Here is a 22,100-nt window from a genome sequence, read left to right as displayed (position 1 = left end):
CTTCGTATGGCAGAGTGCTGTGTAGACACGAGTATAGCGTCTGTGTGCGTGCGCACGCGCACAAATAAAGTGGCTTTCTGCGGGCACCGCCCCCGACAGCGCGATGGTAATAAACACCTAAAAATCTTAAATTTGAATTCGTGCTTGCCTCCGTCTTAATTACATTTCGTCCATTTCGGATTTCGGACTTTCAAACAGCCCTAGCCCAGCGTTTTTCAGACCAGCGTCTTCTTAGGAAACTCCTATATGTATAAAATTACTGAGGGTATTACTACGAATGGGAGAGGATCGGGCTGCTAAGAGGGCGTATCTGGGAAGACCAACTGGGGGCGCCCGGCGGGTCGGCCCAGATACCGCCGGGGAGACAGCGTGGTGGCGGATCTGTGTCAGCCACAAACAGATAATTTGCAGGAAGCTGCGCAGGATCGGAGTAGCGTGCTCTCGTTTTGGAGGCCAAGATCCTCTTTGGATCACAGAGCCATACGTTAGTTAGTTAACAGGGGGATTGTTGCCTTATTTCACTCACACGAGCACATCTCGGACACTGGCGATCAAATATATGAAAGAGGCGCGTTCCTAGCACACATTCTAAGCTCGTGTAGGTGAACGCGTACCATGCTTGTATGAGTGAGATATGACAGGTCGACTGTTCGCGTTTTTGACAGGCGGTAACTGTGAGGTAACCGAGAGGGGGTGGGCAGCACTTTCATCGGGGAGCGGGAGTGGCCATACTGTACGATAGTACTCTTTATTATACTGTGACACGAGCATGGTACGCGTTCACACCTACACAAGCTTAGACTGCGTAGGAACGCGTTTGTTTGTGTCAAGATAATAAATTATTAATAATCACATTGACTCACCCCTTTTTATTAGAAAATATCTCGGTTCCACTTACGTTCTAAACCTACTTTCGCTATTTCCTCCTGTAGCACACATTATGCTAAAAACTCTTTCTTTAGGCGCACTAGTAACTTTTAATTTAATTATAACAATTCTATTAATAATATTGATATTTTTGCTCATAATTTGTCCAGTTTCAAGAACAAGATTCGGCAATCACTGTTTTCTTGTTAACTGTGTTAACTGTATTATTTTTTCATTAAGTAAGTAGATTTTATAAGATGCATCCTTGCGTGCGACTCAACTACTGCGTGTGTAATTTTGTTTACTATTTTTACTTAAATTTAATCATCCAGTAATGTAGGAAACTCTAGGCCTAGATTTATATATCTTTTTGTAAACTTTACTTGTAAATAGGGCTGCCATCCGTCCGGGTTTCCCCGGATTTGTCCTAGTTTGGAGGCCGTCCGGGCGGGGAGTCAAGAAGTGTCCGGGGAAAACCCGGACACTTTTCCCGTAAGAAAGCACCTCATTGAATTTATGTATTATCAGAGAATTAAAGTTGAGTGATTAACTAATATCTGTTTACATAATAAAAAACCGGCCAAGTGCGACTCGGACTCGCCCACCGAGGGTTCCGTATTCGTACAAACTTTCAATGGTTAAAAAAAAGTCTAGCATAAAGCCAATGTTTCGTAAAAAAATTTAACAAATTTTCGTTGGTAAACTTTGGAGATGGAAAAGATGGAAGGCGGGGGAAGAACGGTATTTTTTTTAACATTTTCCTTCAAAATTCTTTTTTTTTAACAAAAAAATTATAAGAAATAGTTTTGATATGTGCAATTTGAGCCCTTTCTAACGATACCCCATTTAACCTAGTAACTTAGTAACCTAAAAAGAGACAAATTTATTTTTTTTGTAAGAAAATTTGTTTTGTTTTTATAATTGTTTATTGCAAATTACACATTGTGTGAAATTAAATAAATAAATGGATGAAAATTAAAGTTCTGACTCGTCCGGGGAAAAAATGCTATTTACGCCAAATGTCCGGGTTTTTTTGTATCTTTGTCCGGGTTTGGCGAAATTCGAGATGGCAGCCCTACTTGTAAAAGGCTGTTTGCTTTCTAAAAAAAAAAAAAAGATTGTGAAAGGATACAAGTAAGCATGTCGTGCAGCGCCGCGGGCTCGGGCGGCGGGACGGCGCGCAGCGCGTACGCTCGCATGAACTCCTTGCGCAAGTCGTGGAAGCGCGCGTAGTACGCGGGCAGCGTCAGCTCCTTGCTGCACGCTTCGGGATGGAGACATTGCCTGGAATGGGAGATGTATGCTTTTAGCATAGAGGAATGAGGGAAGAGTCGTAACTCCATACATTTGTATAGGCATAGTTAAGTGACATCTAGCGACAATCACTCAACTAACGAAAATTATCAGTAGTGCTACCTCTCAATAGATGTCGCGACGGACGTAAAGTCTTAATGCTCACCAATTTTTAGATAATATTACAATAGTATTAATCAGTATTCTGTTTTCAATTCCTTCTGCTCTTAATATAGGTTGTTCTAATATTCAATTTTTGGCAGACGAGACACAGTTGCCACCTAGTATCGAGTAGTGGTACTGATAATTCACGCTATTTCACGCGTGATTGTCGCGTGACTGTCGCTAGATGTCACTTAACTATGCCTATACAAATAACCCGCATTCACTGATGTATGGAGTTACAACTCTTCCCTAACTTTTTTTTCTATGCTATTAGTTGGTTTATTAACTTATAAGCAAGGTTATACCTAGATTCGGAATAGTTTTTTGTTCCTCTTTCTTTTCATGTACTATTTTATATGTTCATACACAATGCTATATTGTTCATGAATGACTATGACTATTCCATGATAGGAATATAATTATGGACCGTTTTACTAGTCAGGCAATATCCGCCTTTTATTCCATCGCCTAGTAGGTATTTAATTTCACTCAATAGCCAAGTTTATTTTAGTTTAAATACTGTCAATTCTATTGTTCTTGCACCCTGAGAAGCTGCCGCCCTCTGTGTGCGTGATGTGCGTCTCATGTAGGCTTGTGTCGTTCACGAACTATGAACTGTTAGGAATAAAATCCCATCAATGACCGAAATGAACTGAATCTTTCCGTGCTCAGAGAATCGGTCTTTGCTCATTTAGTTCAGTATAGGATCGGCGAGCGCGAGCGGTTTGGATCGAGAACGAATGTGTGACTACGCCGACCGAGAGCGAGAGCTACTTAGCAGAGCAACAAAAAAAGTCAAATTTTCATATTAAACTTCGGTTACTTACAACCTTTCGGCCCGGAATGTTACTATCTGTCATAGAGGAATAAGTAAGGGAAGAGTTGTAACTCCATACATCAGTAAATGCGAGTTATTTGTAGTGACATCTATCGTCATTCACTCGTCAATCACGCGCCAACTAGCGTAAATTATCAGTACTGCTACTTGTCAATAGACGTCACTACGAACAAAAAGTCTATTACTCAACAATTTTTAGCTAATATTACAATAGTATTAATCACTACTTTGCTTTCAATTACTTCAGCTGAAAATATAAGGTGTAAACTGTTTTAATATTACATTTTTGGCAGACGCAATAGTGTCGGCACCTAGTGTCGAGTAGCAGTACTGATAATTTACGCTAGTTGGCGCGTGATTGACGAGTGAATAACGATAGATGTCACTACAAATAACTCGCATTTACTGATGTATGGAGTTACAACTCTTCCCTTACTTATTCCTCTATGCTATCTGTGGACTATTCATATCCTTTAGACACTATTCGGTCCCATTCGTTCTGATCTTTCCGACCGCAGTGGTCGCTGGTCTGGTTGAACTAAATGAGCAAAAGACCTAAAAGAGCGAACTAGTTCGTGGGAGCGATTGAACGAGATCGGAGCGCTCCGATCAACGAACGAAACGGCACAAGCCTAGTCTCATGATATCATGATAAAAGGGCATGATAAAAAGTAAAGAGTGGGCCTTTACTACGTCATTGACTCTGCCACAAATGCGCGTTTTGAGAGCGTAGGTGGAGCGCCGGACGAACGCTGGCGTTGCGCCCAACCATACGATAGTACTCTTTATTATACTGTGGCCCAACTGACACCGGTGGGAACTTACGAGCGCGGATTGCGAGCAGAATGCGCGCGGATTGCGAGCGGAACGCCAGCGTTCGTCCGGCGCGCCGCTATCATTGCGCCTCGCTAACGCTACACTGAGAGAAATTTGCATTGTGAATTTAATAAGTTCGACTTGTTGCGGTTTATCCGTTTGAATCAGCCAAACGTATGTTTAAAACAATATGTGTCAAGTTGTTTTTATAAAATCGACTTGTTGATTCAAATATATTGCAGATTCAAATGACAAGTAGCTTGTTGTTTGAACCAAAGAGCACGTAGGCGCTATTTTAACCAAAAAACTTGTTGAACGAACATGAAAACTGGTTGTATTTTCTCTCAGTGTAATGCTATCAAAACGCGTTATGTGTGGCGGAGGCTTTAGACCGCCGATAGCTCATCGGTTACTCGCATTTGGTGGGATCATCAGTGTCATAGACCGTTGGTTATGTCAGTCCGTTTTCACCTCATCCGATCCGATATCGGATGTCGGAAAGATTTCAATGGAGAAAATCCAAGATGGCGCCTGTAATGTATGGGATATCGGACCGACATCCGATATCGGATCGGATATACGACTGCCTTTGCTGTAAGTGCGTTTTCACATTATCCGATCCGATATCAGAAGTCGGAAGGATTTCAAAGGAAATAACCTAACCACAAAATTAAAATTTTGAAAAAACCCCCGACTGCGACATAGTAGACCGATTTTCATGAAACATGGCTAAGAACACTCCCGACTAACTCAGCTTTCAGACAAAAAAAACTAAATCTAAATCGGTTCATCCGTTCGGGAGCTACGATGCCACAGACAGACACACACACACAGACAGACAGACAAACAGACAGACAGACATACAGACAGACAGACGGACAGACAGACACGTCAAACTTATAACACCCCTCCGTTTATGCGTCGCGGGTTAAAAAACAAAGTTGGCGGCGTAAATGTATGGGATATCGGTCCGACATCCGATATCGGATCGGATAATGTGAAAACGCACCAAATGTACATTTAATTGATGGTTCTACTGACTTTTGTTAATAAGAGTGACTTTGTTGTTACTGTAAATTTAATTGGTTTAATTATTTAAATGGCTGGTTTACCCGTGACCTGTGACAGGAAGGGAAGCTCGCTTCCATTTTAATGCTTGAATGACATTAGTTTCAGTGCGATTCCATTGAACTCTGGAGTGCCGTCCCGTTTGGAAGTTTCGTAACGCAAACTGTTATTATTAAAAAGTCTCGCATTTTTCATTCAATACTAGTATGTATATATATGGGTTAATAGTTACTTATTTGTTTGACAAGGGGCAAAGTTGTTGCTCAACCGCACGTGCCAATATTGTGGAAACTTGAGCGTTGTGAGGCACGTCAAATGCTGCAACTTTGCCTACCCTGCCTAACATTGCATTGCATTCAGGGATGTAACGGAGTTCTGCTTCTGCTTCCGTTACTGCGGAACTTCCGTTTTGTTTTACACATCCGCTTCTGTTCCGGTTCTGTTATTTTTCAAACGGAAGTTATAACGGATGTCGGAACCTAGCGCGACGGTGGGACATGAGCGGCGTACATCAAAGACCAACAGGTCTATACCTATCATTCGCTCATCTCTCCGCTTGCCACGTGCTGCGATACTAAACATTAATCGCTTCATTCCATTGCGCGCCAATATTTGTCCTGTCCACCTAGTTAGTAGCGAGTGAACAACTATTCAGTGGTGCAGGGCTTATCTACGATCCCCTTAGAAGCTCCCCTTAGATTTGTTTATTAAATACAGTTTACTTCTTTTACAATCACTCCATTTAATTTAAAAATTTAATTGTGTGCTAACAATTACACATATAATTTTTACTGGTTAGTTTTGGATTGTATTATACTACCTACGAGTAAGTTTTCTTTTCGTTTCTAAAACCTTTTACGGCATAATAAAGGTTTAAAAGGATTCTTATGTGATTTTTAGTGATTACCTAAACAACAAACAATCTTAAAGTTCAAGGTGATTTAAATTTTGGTGGCGACTTGCAGGGTGTTTTTGAGTTGTAGGTGTGTGTGTGTGTGTTTTTTTTTTTTTTAATATGTACTTTTAGGTTTAGTTTATTGACGATGCATGTTGCGGATTTTCCATTGTCTTACTTTTTGACGAAGCTTGTAGCTAATAACGGATTTTGTATTCAGTTGACGAAGCCTGCGTTGCGGATTTAAAGATATTGGTTTACTTAACTCAAGCAGACTCAGAAATAATGACGTATTTTGTCAATAAAGATACATATCGTGTATTTCGACACTGCTAGTGTAAATCGAAATGGCGTCTCGGTCAAATGCATTGACTTTGAAACAGGAGATCTCGAGTTCGATTCCAGAGTCTTTTTTAATCATTTGAACTTTTTTTTAGATTTATTAAGTTTTATTTTTTAAATTTTTGGATTGTAATGAATGATATACTTAAGATAAAATATCAGGTTACTTTTCTTTTCGTTTTTAAAACCTAACGGCCCAGCCACGACATTGGTCTAAGCGCGACAGCGGTGAGCGGCAGCTATACGTGCGAATGAAAAGTCCCATCGCTGTGTCTCGCTCCAATGTATGGCCGCCGCTCACCGCTGCCGCGCTTGGTCCAATGTCGTGGCTGAGCCTTAAGTGGGCCTAAAGGCTGATTACAAACTGCTGATTACAGGCTGAACAGTAAACACCTAAAAGTTCTAGGTAATTTAATTAGTTTTGGTTTATGTTATACCTATGTGTTATTTTTTCATTTCGTTTTTAACATCTATAACTTCCGCTTCTGGTTCCGGTTCCGCTTCTGCTTCCGTTAAACTAAATTCAAAACTTCCGCTTCCGGTTCCGTTAAAACCACATCCGTTACATCCCTGATTTAAACACCTATTTTTATTAGAACTACCATTTTAGACCCAGGCAAGGTTAGACAGGGTAGGCAAAGTTGCAACATTTGACGGCACTTAACCCTTTCGCTGACAGTGCTCCCCTGTCGACGTACTGTCACTGAAAATACATATACGGGAATGTAATTTCTGCGGCAGTAGTTCGGCTGTCGACGTAGTGCCAGCGAATGGGACACACAAATCTTGCCACCGAGTGAAACAACATTTTAACTTTTATGAAGGACGATATATAACGGGATACGGGACAGATAAAGTCATACAAAAAAGCGTACCCCTGAAATGTATGGGCCTTTTAGACTTAAAACTAGATGGCGCTGTTTCGCAGCCTGGAAGTAGCCAAAATCATATTTTCTCCAAATATTATTGCGTGTTTTTATTTTTTATAAGAACAAATGACATGCTTCTTTATTTTAATATCATGATATCAAGTCAATACACATTTTGAAAAAATAATAATTTGTAGGCATCGTCAGTGTAGTTATGATAGTATTTAATAGGTGGCGTAAAAAAATCGAGGTACGATTCTTAGTATCAATGTTGTAAATCTTATATAAATTATTCTTGCTTTTTATGATTCAAAATCATTAGTTAACCGTCAATTCTACAGCGAGCTTTGGGCTTCAAGTTAAAATTAGTATGAGATTACTTTGCACTCTTGTGGATAAAATGTAACCTTGTCATTTGTTTTTGATGTATCAAGAGAGCCTTTACCTGTTAGTGTGGTGAAAAAGAATATGACATTACCCACGTCGCAGACAAAAAAGAAGATGTAATACCTTCCAATATTAAAATTGTAGTTTTTGGTCCTTTTTTGTGACAAATGGTGTTTAATAACAAATCAATGTTTTATGGTATTTCTAAACCTAAGTTAACCTAAATATTGTAATGAAAATTGACCTAAAATGTATGTGTGTATGAGAATAAACATAAATCTGAAACCGGATGTTTTGCATCCAGTCAATCTGTACCTATAATCTAGCGATAGATAATTTCGATATGATACCATACAATACCATCATTCAATATTAATGACGTTCGGATGACAATATCATTAATGACAATAGGTTTAAAATAGACTTAATAGTGGAATTGTGGTTAATATTGATATTCTATTGTGTTTGAATGTTTATTTACATACCAAAAAGATAAGGATCAGGCGGAAATGAATGCAATGCGTATTAAAATGAGAGCATAATCTACACTTAACAGCAGTAAAAGGGTTTTTGTCTACATGTGGTTTCTTCCTTAAGGGTGCTTTCGAGAAAAACGTCAAAATAATGCAAAATTGATAGTTTTAGTCGGTGAAATACTACACTTTCCGTTATCTAATAGATATATTTAATTCAAGTTTCAATTAGAGCATCTTATTATCTTGATACTTATCAGACTGGATTTTAGAAAACTAACTCATTAAATTAATTATGAATTTTTCTCTGATGCACGTTTAGGAAAACCCGCGTATAGTGCTGGATTAGTCGATCTTATTTGTAAAATTTGGACAATTTGGAATACTGAAACTGGTAAATTTATAATACGTATATCCTGTACTACAAACTTCTCAGACTACATTTTTATTATAAGGTTTTTAAAAAGAGTAAACAAGGCTAAGACTAATTCAATTTTTTTCAGAAATTACCTAAAATTATGTGACAATTTCTTTGAAAATCTACATCACATCGGAGTTATTTTCGTACAAAATTAATCTGCAACGTTTACTAAAATAGCTCTTATGCCTTAGTGATTATAAAGTTCTATTATATACGTCCCCGTCCCAATTATTGCCATCTGGACATTTTCTCATATTTTGTTAGACCAAGTAGAAAAAGTCCTATAATAAACTACTCGGAAAGCTCTTTAATATGATACACACACACGGTATGATTAAGCGCTCGGTTGCGATTTCACTATTTTTCACATGAAAGCCCTCTTAACAGAAATCCTTTTGCTTTAAGTATGGTAAAATCCTTTTCATATAAAATTCCAACAAAAAATCTGATAAAAAGCAAAGCAGAAAAGAGGAAGTTCGAAACGAGTGGCGATTAAACACGACCAAAGTGAACTCCGAACTTGTATCGTAATGTACTATTATTGCCTAAAAGGCTTAGAATTATAACGTCACATATGTCGGTAGTCGATCATCGTGAAGTTCCTTACTAACTTGAACTCTACAGATTTCTTTTACATGCGATTCCGTCGTTGTTGCAACAGTAAAAGTTCATCATAAATTAAGTTAAATCGCGTGCATCTTGAATCATGAAAACAATAACATTCTATATAGTTATTTAGGTTCCAAACGGTACGTATGGAGGTCCAATGGGGAGGCGAGGATATTCAGCAGTGGACGTCTTACGCCGTGGCTTGCGTTGTTGCATCGCATCGCCTATCATCCATAGTTCATCGCCGTCGCCCACCTAAGACACTTCCATAGAGATCGAAGGTTTGATTTCGTCGCACCGCGTCGCATCGCATCGCATCGCCGTCGCGTGCCCGTCCATACAATATATTGAATAGTATGGTATAGAGTTAACCGTCAAGATTTTTGTTGGCGACAGATCCGCCGACACCTCGAATTAACTCCCCAGCAACAGCGATGACGTCCACCGTCGGTCCGTCGCGTCACCGGACCGGTTACCGGCGACGGGAACGAACGGCCGGCCCGCGGGGGACGGCAGAACAAAAATCCGCTCGCTTAACGCGCTACCCATGTCGCGCCGCGTCAAAAATAATTGTTAATTATTATAATATTTTTGTATTGAAGAACCAGTAATTAAAATAGTGTTTACAGTCCGCTATCGTTTTCATTCAGCAGTCTAGATATCCTGGATTCAAGCATACCTAACACACGAACTAGGCACTAGACGCAACATATGGTCCTTCGAGCCGGACCGGTTACCTGCAACAGAGAACCAAATGGCAGAGCTCAAAGGGCACACTTCACGTCGGAACCATGGTCGTCATCAAGGACAAAACCTTACCGCCTCTTATGTGGCTCCTTGGCCGCATCATCCAAGTGCTGCCTGGCAGAGATGGCATCGCACGAGTAGCCGACATAAAGACGAAGAAGGGAGTAATTCGTCGAGCCTTCAACACGATTTGCCCTCTGCCCATCCAAGACCTTGAAGACCCAAGCTCTTCAACGCCGGGAGTACATGTTGGCGACAGATCCGCCGACACCTCGAATTAACTCCCCAGCAACAGCGATGACGTCCACCGTCGCGTCACCGGACCGGTTACCGGCGACGGGAACGACGGCCCGCGGGGGACGGCAGAACAAAAATCCGCTCGCTTAACGCGCTACCCATGTCGCGCCGCGTCAAAAATAATTGTTAATTATTATAATATTTTTGTATTGAAGAACCAGTAATTAAAATAGTGTTTACAGTCCGCTATCGTTTTCATTCAGCAGTCTAGATATCCTGGATTCAAGCATACCTAACACACGAACTAGGCACTAGACGCAACAATTTTCGAATGCAGCCCCATCTATTATTAAGTTATGACAACTTTTCATGTGATTTTCCATGCACTTGCAGCACATAAAGCATGTGGACCCTTTAAACATGGAACGCCACATATTTATGGCGGGATTTTTAAATAGGTTTGATGTAATCAATGTAATCATTCATCAACCAGTCACATAAATAACTATTTCTACACGGACTTATTTGCCATAAAAGTTTCTTAAACATATCCTAATAAGTACATCGGATTTACTATTTCCTTTGACTGAAAACACCGTGTGCCCGTCGTCCGGGCAAGCCACGCCTTTAGCGCTGAGATGATGGTGAAGAAAATGATGATGATAGGTAATAAAATAGTGATACAGACCTAAGTGGGGGTTGTCCATCTGTGACTAGCCTGAAGAGGGGGGAGTGCGGGTCCACTTGCAGCGAGCGCGCGAACTCGTCGAACTGAAACAGAATGCGGGCAAAGTTGTAATACATAAATAATGATGGGCAAAGTTATACAATAACGTATAAGTACCTACACAAATATTTTATTTATTTATTTATTTAAACTTATTGAACAATATATAAAAAAGCACAAATCGCAGACTTAATGCCAGGTTTTATACAATTTATACCTGACGCTCTCAAATAAAAGAAAAAGGTAGGTATTAAGTAATATGTTAGGTTAATCCTAACGTCTGTAATAGTACATTACATCAGAGGCCGGGAAAATGAGGATTTCCGGCCAAGTGGGTATATACGGATAGGGATACGAGGCCGGGAATCCGTTTTCACGCCGAGGCATGTATAGTGCTTTTCTCAAACATACAATGAAATAAATAAAAAATGCTCTAAAGGACAATATTTTATAAAAAAAAAGTTACTTTGCCGGCCTAGGCCTGAAAAATAATATGAAATCCCTTTACAGTTCTCTCGAGTTGTTGCGCCCAAAAAGCGATACTTCCCAGCCCATTTTAAGGAACGTAAAGACAATATTTCATTGCATGTTTGAGAAAAATATTTAAACTAAACCATATACTTATATAAATTATACACAAAACCAAGTATAATGTTAAAAAGCATTATTTGAAATGGAAAATGTTTTTCTCTGGTAAAGTTTTTATTTGCTGGGCAAAGTTGTACACTTTTTAAGTTACTTTAATTATCATTGCTAACCGTCCACTCGCACGCATTTATAATGAGATTATACAAATCATGTAAGTTATGGTATAAATTAATTACAAATTCTAATTATTAACATGTTATTTCCATAAATTCCATGATAAATAGTTGTTATTCGTAACAAAACAAATTAGGTACAATGTAATAAGTTTTTTTTCTCAAACATGCAATGAAATATTGTCTTTACGTTCCTTAAAATGGGCTGGGAAGTATCGCTTTTTGGGCGCAACAACTCGAGAGGACTGTAAAGGGATTTCATATTATTTTTTAGGCCTAGGCCTGCAAACTAAACTTTTTTTTATAAAATATTGTCCTTTAGAGCATTTTTTTTTATAATGTTTGAGAAAAGCACTATACATGCCTCGGCGTGAAAACGGATTCCCGGCCTGTATCCCTATCCGGCCTCGTATATACCCACTTGGCCGGAAATCCTCATTTTCCCGGCCTCTGATGTAATGTACTATTAAAGCATATAAGTTGATCAGTCGAAAAATTATTTTAGTGAAACTTAGAAATAAATGAATGGGGTTAAACGGAAAATCAAAGGTAACTTGCCAACAGTTTAATGCAAGGTTTGGGTGCCTAGTATTTGTCTCTCTCAGTTGCTCAAAGGTTAGCTGGAAGAGATCCCTTAAAGAGATAAGTTCGCCGTTGTACACACATATATCCCGGTAAGGGCATTTATTTGTGTGATGAGATGAGCACTGATATTTGTTCCTGAGTCATGGATGTTTTCTATGTATATAAGTATTTATATATTATATATATCGTTGCCGAGTACCCACAACACAAGCCTTCTTGAGCTTACCGTGGGCCTCAGTCAATCTGTGTAAGAATGTCCTATAATATTTATTTATTTATTTATTTATTGTATTCTCCGTGCTTTATCTAATTTGTTTACTACTACTACGTCTACTAAGTACTTGTACTATATGTAAGTACCTAATGTACTATCAGCTGCAAAAGTGCATGGCGAATTTATCAATAAATTCATTCATAATTTCTCCACGCACTTTTACAGCTGATAGTACCTATATGTGCCAAAACTGCCAAACAAATACAACCATCTTCTCGTGTTAAGAATAGGAGGTTAGATTCGAACCACGATTCCGGTTTGTTGATAACAATAATATTTTAATTTACTAAAAGAAGACTTCATACAATCGCGCCTAAAAACTATTTTTACCGTACGCCAAGGCAGTCTTACGTAATGTTCAATGCTCAATGGCGCCATCCTGTTACCATGGCAAAAACTATAGTTAAATCATAAATACCAGTATAATGACTGTACACAACTACGCACCTTAAATACAGTATAATAAATCGTACTATCGTACAGTATGGCCACTCACGCTCCCCGCTGAAAGTGCCGCCCACCCCCTCTCGGTTACCTCACAGTTACCGCCTGTCAAAAACGCAAACAGTCGACCTGTCATATTTCACTCATACAAGCGTAGCACGTGTTCACTTACACGAGCTTATACTGTGTGGTAGGAACGCGCTTCTTTCATATTATTTGATCGCCTGTGTCCGAGGTGTGCCTTAACTAACCATCGGTAAAGTCACCGTCAATAAAATTTGTAAACAATGTAAAAAAACCTTGTAGTCAAAATGTATTTAATTTCTATTCTAACTCATCAGATACTGGCTAAATCCATGTGTTATTTAATCAATTCATCTCACATTATGATCCTCAACCTTTAAAATAATAAAATTGTGCTAAAATATTGATATTTTATATAGTAGTTTGTTTACATTGTTGACAATTTCTATTGACGGCTATTTTAGATGTTATGCATGTACAGCTAACAGTGTTGCTGACACTTAAGTAGCTTCTTGTTCCAGTAAAACCTCCTATAAGTCCTAACCCAACTTAAGTTCAATACCTAGTACTTACTGTACATTACCTATTGCCTTATATGGCAGCTACTTCAAAGTTCAATCAAATTCGTAAAGCTCGAGGTTACACTGCCAATTTGTTGGTCAAGTCGTTAAATACATATTTATTATCGGAGGACGTCACGAACAATATATATATTTTTTTGTCTTTGTGGGGGATGATGTTACTCGCGTCCGCAGGAATTGCCACTATTACCCTGCACGTATCCCCTGGGTGGCGCTAAACGAGTACTTAAACCTTTCGGCTGCTGTACCTGTTGTCATTGATCAACCTCACAGCACGAAACCGAGTCGCTACTAATTCGAAAGTGAATATATACTACTATGGATGCAAATGATATAAAATTGTAGTCCTTAAGTTGATAATAGATTGTTAGTAAGCGACCAGTTTATAGCCATACGATTAAATAAATAAATCGGAGGACGTCACGAACAATATATATATATTTTTTTGTCTTTGTGTTTGGGAGCGCTGTTTTCTTTCTATATACAATGAATTTCATTTTAAATCGTCAAAATCCGCTTAGTTATATTGGAAGAGGTTTTGTTAAACGTTAGAAATCGAGTTAAAGTACCGTATATAATAATTTAACTGTACTTAATATCTTGTGCGTGGACTGTAAGAATTATTGATACAAAAAATAACCACCAAGAAACGTAAACAATCATTTAATAAGCAATTAATAGGAATTTATATGCTAATATTATTGTATAGTGATATTAATTAAGGAATTGATCGTTTTTCACACTGTCAGCAGTCACGCACATCTAATTTGAATTTTCTAGTTTTTCATTGACATTTATCGATTTATTCGATAGATGTCGCTGTATCGTGCGTAAAAATATTTGAAGCTTCCTATAGTCTGTATTTGTCAGGGAGTCAGGATCAGGAAAACTTGTATAAAGTTAGGAGAATCACGCTAAATCTTGATCATATGGCAACACTGTGCACGCGTTTATCCATTAACAGTTGAAAAACAGTAATGGCATGGCGGACGCTGAACCCTTGCGTAAACTGGGCACGTTAGCCGAATGCACGAACGCGCACGAAACGCTCACGATAATATCTGTTTCGTAGCTATCTATCTCTATCGCTCTTGTTTATTGGCGCGACAGAGAGAGCCAGACTATTTAAATTCTGTGGCGTTTGGCGTCGCAGAAATGCCATTCGGCTACGCCCCCTGGGTACGTAGCCAAATGCACAACCGCTCACGAAACGCTCACGATAATATCTCTTTCGTAGCCATCTCTCTCATCTCTATCACTCTTGCGCATTGGCGCGACAGAGCCAGACTACATTTCTGCGGCGTTTGGCGTCGCAGAAATGCCATTCGGCTACGGGACCTGTCAACTGTCAAGGTCTTCAATATAATAGATGCGGACAAACTCTCAAAAATACCTATACACGACTTTATGGCACACACGTTAGGGACCGGCCACACTTAAGAGACGCATGTCCTGAGGTGCGGAACGGACGTCCGCGGCACGCCGCCTGAATGTAATTCAAAAAACGTCTCCTCAGTACGGCGGCGTGGCGCGCGCCGCGCCGCTTGGCGGCGCGTCTTACGTCCTTCCTATACAAAATGTACTGAGGAGACGTTTTTTGAATTACATTCAGGCGGCGTGGCGGAGACGCCCGTTGCGCCCCCCGAGACGTGCGTCTTATGAGTGTGGATGTGGATGGTAGCTTAGATGTGGCCGGTCCCTTAAGGTTATGTATACATGTTTTTGGCAGTTTGTCCGCATATATATTTATTACCTTGACTGTACCACACTGCCTAATAAATTAATAATCGACCTTAACTCTTTACAACAAGGTTTTAATACAGTCAGTCAAAAATAACCATGTACAGTTATTAAGAACAGGTTCTTTTTCAGCCAAAGAGGTAAGAGGGAAAACAACCTTGTCACTGTGGGACTAAGGTTGGGAATTCATTGAAGGCTTGAGGTGTTTTTCTTATGGATAAATTGTCGGAATGGCGTGTCGCAACCATAGATATATAGATAACCTTGATTGAGTTGATTGACCAAAAAGTGTGTCCACATGAGAGGGTAAAGTTGGGGCTGGTGTCCCTCTCGCACTTATTACCACTGTCAAAATCATTTTATGACATCATCACTGTCATAATTTGGGCATACCAGTCAACATTAAAAGTTACTACCCAATCTCCTAATACCCAATTGAAGATTTTTTTTTATTGCGCAAGTCTTTGATTTTATAGCTTCATAATAATGACTTACCAATTCGTTACAAGGTATTAATACTTTTTTTTTTTTTTTTTTATTAGGGTTCACCAACAGTGGCAACAATAACTTAATATAAAGAAACAAAAATTTTACAGCTTAATTGTGATTGCGCCACCAATTACAGGTGAACACAGCGTGCATTAAAAAATCTACTCTCTAAAAAATCTACTTTCCTCGATATAATACAAAAATAATTTATGAAGTTTATAAACTTAGTTATCATACAAGTAAAAATACTGCTACCACACCTCGGACACTGGCGATCAAATATATGAAAGAAGCGCGTTCCTAGCACAAATCCTAAGCTCGTGTAGGTGAACGCGTACCGTGCTTGTATGAGTGAGATATGACAGGACGACTGTTCGCGTTTTTGACTTGTGAGGTAACCGAGAGGGGGTGGGTGACACCTTCAGCGGGGAGCGGGAGTGGCCATACTGTACGATAGTACTCTTTATTATACTGTGCTGCTACTAAGTATAGCAATCTCTTTAACACTGGTCACACGTGCGAGAGGGACACCAGCCCCAACTTTGACCCTCTCACGTGGACACGTTTTAGCTAGTCTGACACGAAGGCCTTTTAGCCCGGTGATAAGGTTCAATTTAGTATGGCAAAAAAGTGTGAGCTCAGTCCCTATTAAAGGTCCATGGTCGCAACTTTTTAAAGTTGGTTTAAAGTATTAAATATAGGTGCGGATAAAGTGCCAAAAATATAATCCATTCGCTCGCTTGTAGTTCAACCCTAGAATCCATTCGCTAGTTCGTGTTGCAATTTCACACTCGGTTAAAATACAACTTTGCTCCCTTGGATAACATATAACTATTGCGTGTTTTATGTTTTGTAACAACAAATGACATAATTCTTTATTTTAAAATCATGAACTCACGTCAATACACATTTTGAAATAAATAAATTTGTAGGCATCATCAGTGTAGTTATGATAGTTATTTAATAGATGGCGCTAAAAAATGGAGGTACGATTCTCAGAATGAAGATTGTAAATCCATACTAATAAATGGGAAAGTGTGTGTCTGTTTGTTTGTCCGTCTTTCACGGCAAAACGGAGTGACGAATTGACATGATTTTTTAAGTGGAGATAGTCGAAGGGATGGAGAGTGACATAGGCTACTTTTTGTCTCTTTCTAACGCGAGCGAAGCCGCGAGCAAAAGCTAGTCTTAAGTATATAAATAATCCTTGGTCTTGCTTAACTCTTAACACTTCAAGTGTTTATTTATTAGCCAAGAACAATCAACAACAACAATAACGACAATTACGACTGTAATACAATAGAAATAATCGATTCTCATTGTAAAATATGTAGTTATTGTCGCTAATAGCATAGATAAATCAAGAAAGATTGGTAACTCAGTACATCGCTACATGGCCTACTTAAACGCGAGTTATCGTCGCTGGTACCTCTTAGTTTTCGAGTTATTTACAGATGGCGCTATTTTCAATGTTTAAAAGTGCCGTCTAGTGAGATAATAATTAATTACATTGCCGAGTAACCATAACTGAATATGATTCAATATTTTTTGGCTCAGGGGTTAGAGTATTTGACTTGCATTTTTGAGATCTCAGGTTCGAGACCCAGCTCCGTTTTTTTTTTAAATTTGTTTAAAAATAATTATGTTGTTGTTTTTCACTTTTTTTATCTACCTAGTTGAATATTAGAAAAATAAAATATGATGTGAATTTGAATCATAGAAAAGTAAGTATAAATTTTTCGCGCCTACTTGTTGTATGTGTGTTTATGAAACCGATAGGCCCATAGGGAAGTACCTATCTTATCTACCTACTCGACTCTCCAATCACTTGCCGCCGTGTCAAGAGGATCATGTACTAAAGGACTGAAGTGTTTTTTTGCAATGATTATGGTCCAAGAGCTGGCAGGATTTTGGAGTAGGTCCATGAGGCAACCTGGAAAGGTGCTCAGATGCTTCTCTAATCATGACCAACACCGAGTTTAACGCCGAGTGTGGAGTTGAAAAACGAGCGAGTGTAAGGATTCTATAGGTGAACCACGAGCGAAGCGAGTGGTTCGAGAGTAGAATCCTGAACTTGCGAGTTTTTTAACACACGAGAAGTAAAATACATTTGCACCCGAGTGTAACACAAAACTTTTCCCCTCACTATAGCGAGGAAACTACAAGGCAAAAAAATGCGTTTATCACTGCTTCCAGTAGTTCCACAGGTGGTAAATCATCTTATTACCAGATTCACCTGCTTTTATCAATTTTAAAGCAGTTTATTTGACTTTATTCAAGGTCAAATTACTTTACCCACTAGTGGATAAAATGCGTTTTTACCCGCTGGTATTAAAGGACAAAACACGTGTTTCCGAGCTAGTGAGGGGAAAAAATATTTCTATTCTATTCTATTCTATATGTATATTGATCATATCGAAAAAACGTACATAACCTTTCTTGTAGGATATTTTATGTAGATATTTTCTGTTAAACATATATATTTTTTGCTGTGGGCCACCGTTTACGAGTTATTTACGAAAAACTAAAAAAATTACTTTCAAGATCGAATGGTAGGGTACGGAACCCACCTCATGTCATGGCATTATTTTTCCATGGCTATTTAGACCCTCATCTTTTACTGGTAAAAATGACAGATTGCCTCTAGAACCATTTTTGGTTCTTTTTTTACCACTTTGCACTGTTCTGGCACGGTGAAGGACCCGGCCAAATGATCTGGCATAAATACCATGCGACTTCTAGTCATACTAAGTTATGAAAAAAAAGCTGCACTTTTGGATGGAAGCAAGCCGCTTTGCATGGTGATAGTAGACATCATAGTAAACGATTTTTTCCGAGGATATTGAAATTTCATCCCTTAGGAAGCCGAGCGTAGCGAGTGTTTTATGAAAATTAAAAAATTCTATCTTTTTATTGTGTAGTCCGATTTTGACAAAACGTATCTCAAATGAAAGGTATTAATTTGTGTAATTAAAAAAAAATACAAAGAAAAAATTTTTGAAAGAAAAGTAAGAAAAAAATTAAAAAAAGTAAATTTACGTCTCGCACTGAATAACTTCAAAGAATGACAGACAAAATGTACAATGTCGATATGCGAGTTTTTTAAATCAAAGACAGATAAATTTGTAGTTGAAAACTGAAGACCACATTGAAATCGGAGTAGCATTTTTTAAGATACAAGTTGCCAAAGTTGGGAAAGATCGCTTTATATGGCCACTTTGAAATTCCTATGCCAGAAAGTCAGAAATAATATGTTTTTCTGACACAGAAAAATACATAGTAACAGTACACATCAAAATAGAATTAAAAATTCCAAGGATATTATAATTTCATCCCTTAGAACGACGAGCGCAGCGAGGTCGAAAAAAATCTCTTTTTTTTTACGTCGTCCGATTTTGACAAAACATGTTTCATTTGAAAGGTATTGCTTTATGTACCTAACTTAAAAAAAAATATTGAAAAAAATTGGGAAAAAAATGAAATGAAATTTTTATATCCTTGTAAAAAATGTTTATAATGATGTCTATTACCTATGCACACTTTTAACTGTAAGAAAAATATAATGTTTCTGACTTTCTGGCTAAGGAATTTATAAGCGACCATATAAACAAACTAAGCCAACTTTGACAACTTGCATCTTAAAAACTACTGATTCGATTTCGATTCGGTTTTTAGTTTATAATCATGCATTTATTTGTCTTTAATTTAAAAAAATCATATATCGAAATTATACACCGTGTCTACCGTTTTTTGCGGTTATTCAGTGTGATACGAAAATTAAGGTTTTTTTTTTAAATCTTACATTTTTTTTTCCAATTTTTTTCAATATTTTTTTTAAGTTACATAAAGCAATACCTTTCAAATGAAACATGTTTTGTCAAAATCGGACGACGTACAAAAAAATTAGATTTTTTTTTCGGTTTTCGTAACCGACCTCGCTACGCTCGTCGTTCTAAGGGATGAAATTATAATATCCTCGGAATTTTTAATTTTATTTTGATGTGTACTGTTACTATGTATTTTTCTGTGTCAGAAAAACATATTATTTCTGACTTTCTGGCAAAGGAATTTCAAAGTGGCCATATAAAACGATCTTTCCCAACTTTGGCAACTTGTATCATAAAAAATGCTAATCTGATTTCGATGCGGTCTTCAGTTTTCAACTAAAAATTTATCCATCTTCGATTAGAAAAAACTCGTATATCGACATTGTACATTTTGTCTGTCATTCTTTGAAGTTATTCAGTGCGAGACGTAAATTTACTGTTTTTATTTTTTTCTTACTTTTCTTTCAATTTTTTTTTCTTGTATTTTTTTTAAATTACACAAATCAATACCTTTCATTTGAGATACGTTTTGTCAAAATCGGACGATACAATAAAAAGATAGAATTTTTTTCATTTTCATAAAACACCTCGCTACGCTCGGCTTCCTAAGGGATGAAATTTCGATATCCTCGGAAAAAATCGTTTACTATGATGTCTACTATCACCATGCAAAGCGGCTTGCTTCCTTCCAAAAGTGCAGCTTTTGGCCAAAAATTCTCCATAACAAGTATGACTATTCTGAGGAACTCTAATTTCACTTTTTAATAATTCCAGGTTGCCTCAAACACCTTTTTTGGGCCTCAAAAAATTAAATCTTTAAAAATTTATAGCTCGATAAAGCCAGACTTGCAGACCTGATGTTCTGAGCACCTTTCCAGGTTGCCTCAAGGACCTACTCCAAAACTCTGCCAGCTCTCCGTCTATTATGACCATATAAAGCCGCGTTTATATTTGTCTGTTGTGTTGTGTCGTGACGCATCAGAACGGTATCGGTTTCAACCATTTAATATCGTTGCATTCACATTTATCTGATGCACTGTGTTGTGACGGCTTGTGTTGTGTCGCGTCACAAGCGATCCCGGTCCGCGTCAGACCGGGTGAGGTACGGGGGGCGGGGCAGCGACACGACACAGCTCCTTTGGCTAGTGTGAACGCGCCAGTCTTGTGTTGTTACGCGTCAGAGCTGCAAGTATGGATGGCGAACTGCTCGTTGAATACGTACGGCAATACGAAACCATTTATCGACGTTCTAAAATACTGATGAAATTTTTCAGGATCACTCTCAAGCTCTTTAACGAGACTATGAAACTCGCCTTTACTCTCTCTTTTTCTATTTACTGGATGAATCCAATACCTCCTTCTCTATTTTTCTTTTGTAAGAAGCGTAGCCAGCGCCAACAATTGCAATTCATCTTCAAAATCGGAATCTGAATCGGATGATTCTTGAAAAAACATTGTGAACGTGTGAGCTATCCGAGTGCTAAGAACGAACTGATAAAAAATTGCGTCAGAATGCGTCATAACACGTCATATTAATGTGAACAGTAGCCATCACGACAGAGAGCATCACAACACGACACGACAGACAAATGTGAACTTAGCTTAAGCAGCGACTCAGCGAGTGTCCTTCGAAGACCTGGCAAGCAATTATGGTCGCTCGATAAGTGATAAAATAGCAGGCCGTCCCAATCGCACTATATGTAAGTGCGATAGGGACGGCCTGATATTTTATCGTCTATCGCGCGACCATGCTGCACGGGTAGCATGGTCGCGCGATAGACGATAAAATATCAGGCCGTCCCTATCGCACTATTAGTAAGTGCGATAGGGACGGCCAGATGTTTTATCATTTATCGCGCGACCATAATTGCCTGCCTGGTTGCGCAGATCCGTCGGTAAAGCAGTGTTGCACCTATGGCTCGGGAGAAAAGGCGAATTAGCAAGCGGCTCCATCGGTAAAGCAGTCCGCGGCGACAGATATTCGTCGACAAGCGGTCATGATTGGAATATTGGCCAATGACGAGACAGCTGTCAACATGGCGGAAACAGTTGTCGGCACGATGTAAACATTGCAACAAAATACTTAATACGATAATGTAGATGATATGAAGACGAAAACTACTAAAAAAAACCTTTAAAGTTTATGTGACGTAGAAACGCAGGCGTTAATAGACTCTGGCAGTGGATATAACCTAATCAACAAAAACTCTTTCGACGAATTTAAAGTGGATTGCGTGAGTGAGAACTTCACTGTTTCTGATCGCGATGGTACTGTTAGGAAAACGTCGAGCATTTGGTTGTCGAGTATGCAGACTAAGGAAGCGCCGATCGAGCTCAAGATCACTCTGAAAGATGATAATTATCCCTGTGGCGAAATGAAGAGCTCAATGCGACTAAACAGCTGATTTTATAGCCAATAGTCAATCGTTTATTGCAAGAACATAGTGAGATTACATAAGATGATAACATTGAAAAGCAGTTCTTATGTTCTACCAAGCAAGGCATGCAATATTTAACAATTATTTAAAGTATGTACAATAAAATGTCAATATAATTTGTTACACAATAATTCATTACAAATATACACAAGGATTGAGTCAATTTATTACATTTTATAAATT

The 22,100-nt window shown here is 38.5% G+C and overlaps 1 protein-coding gene across 3 annotated transcripts in view; it reads right to left on the bottom strand.

Annotated features, from left to right (window-relative positions):
- The window catches only part of LOC125237950 (RNA-binding protein fusilli), a 52,241-nt gene extending 41,449 nt beyond the window's left edge, over positions 1 to 10,792 (bottom strand). For all 3 annotated transcript variants that reach the window (XM_048145194.1, XM_048145195.1, XM_048145193.1), the window contains exons 1-2: positions 10,716 to 10,792; positions 2,000 to 2,151 (exon numbers count right to left, since the gene is read on the bottom strand). In XM_048145194.1, the coding sequence (XP_048001151.1) occupies positions 2,000 to 2,066 (67 nt within the window). In that variant the 5' untranslated portion in view covers positions 2,067 to 2,151; positions 10,716 to 10,792. The remainder of the gene's footprint in view (positions 1 to 1,999; positions 2,152 to 10,715) is intronic.
- Positions 10,793 to 22,100: the final 11,308 nt, after the last annotated feature.

Source organism: Leguminivora glycinivorella, chromosome 22 (genome assembly GCF_023078275.1).
Source record: "Leguminivora glycinivorella isolate SPB_JAAS2020 chromosome 22, LegGlyc_1.1, whole genome shotgun sequence".
In the NCBI taxonomy this organism is placed as follows: domain Eukaryota; kingdom Metazoa; phylum Arthropoda; class Insecta; order Lepidoptera; family Tortricidae; genus Leguminivora; species Leguminivora glycinivorella.
This window is presented reverse-complemented; position numbering and strand designations above follow the sequence as displayed.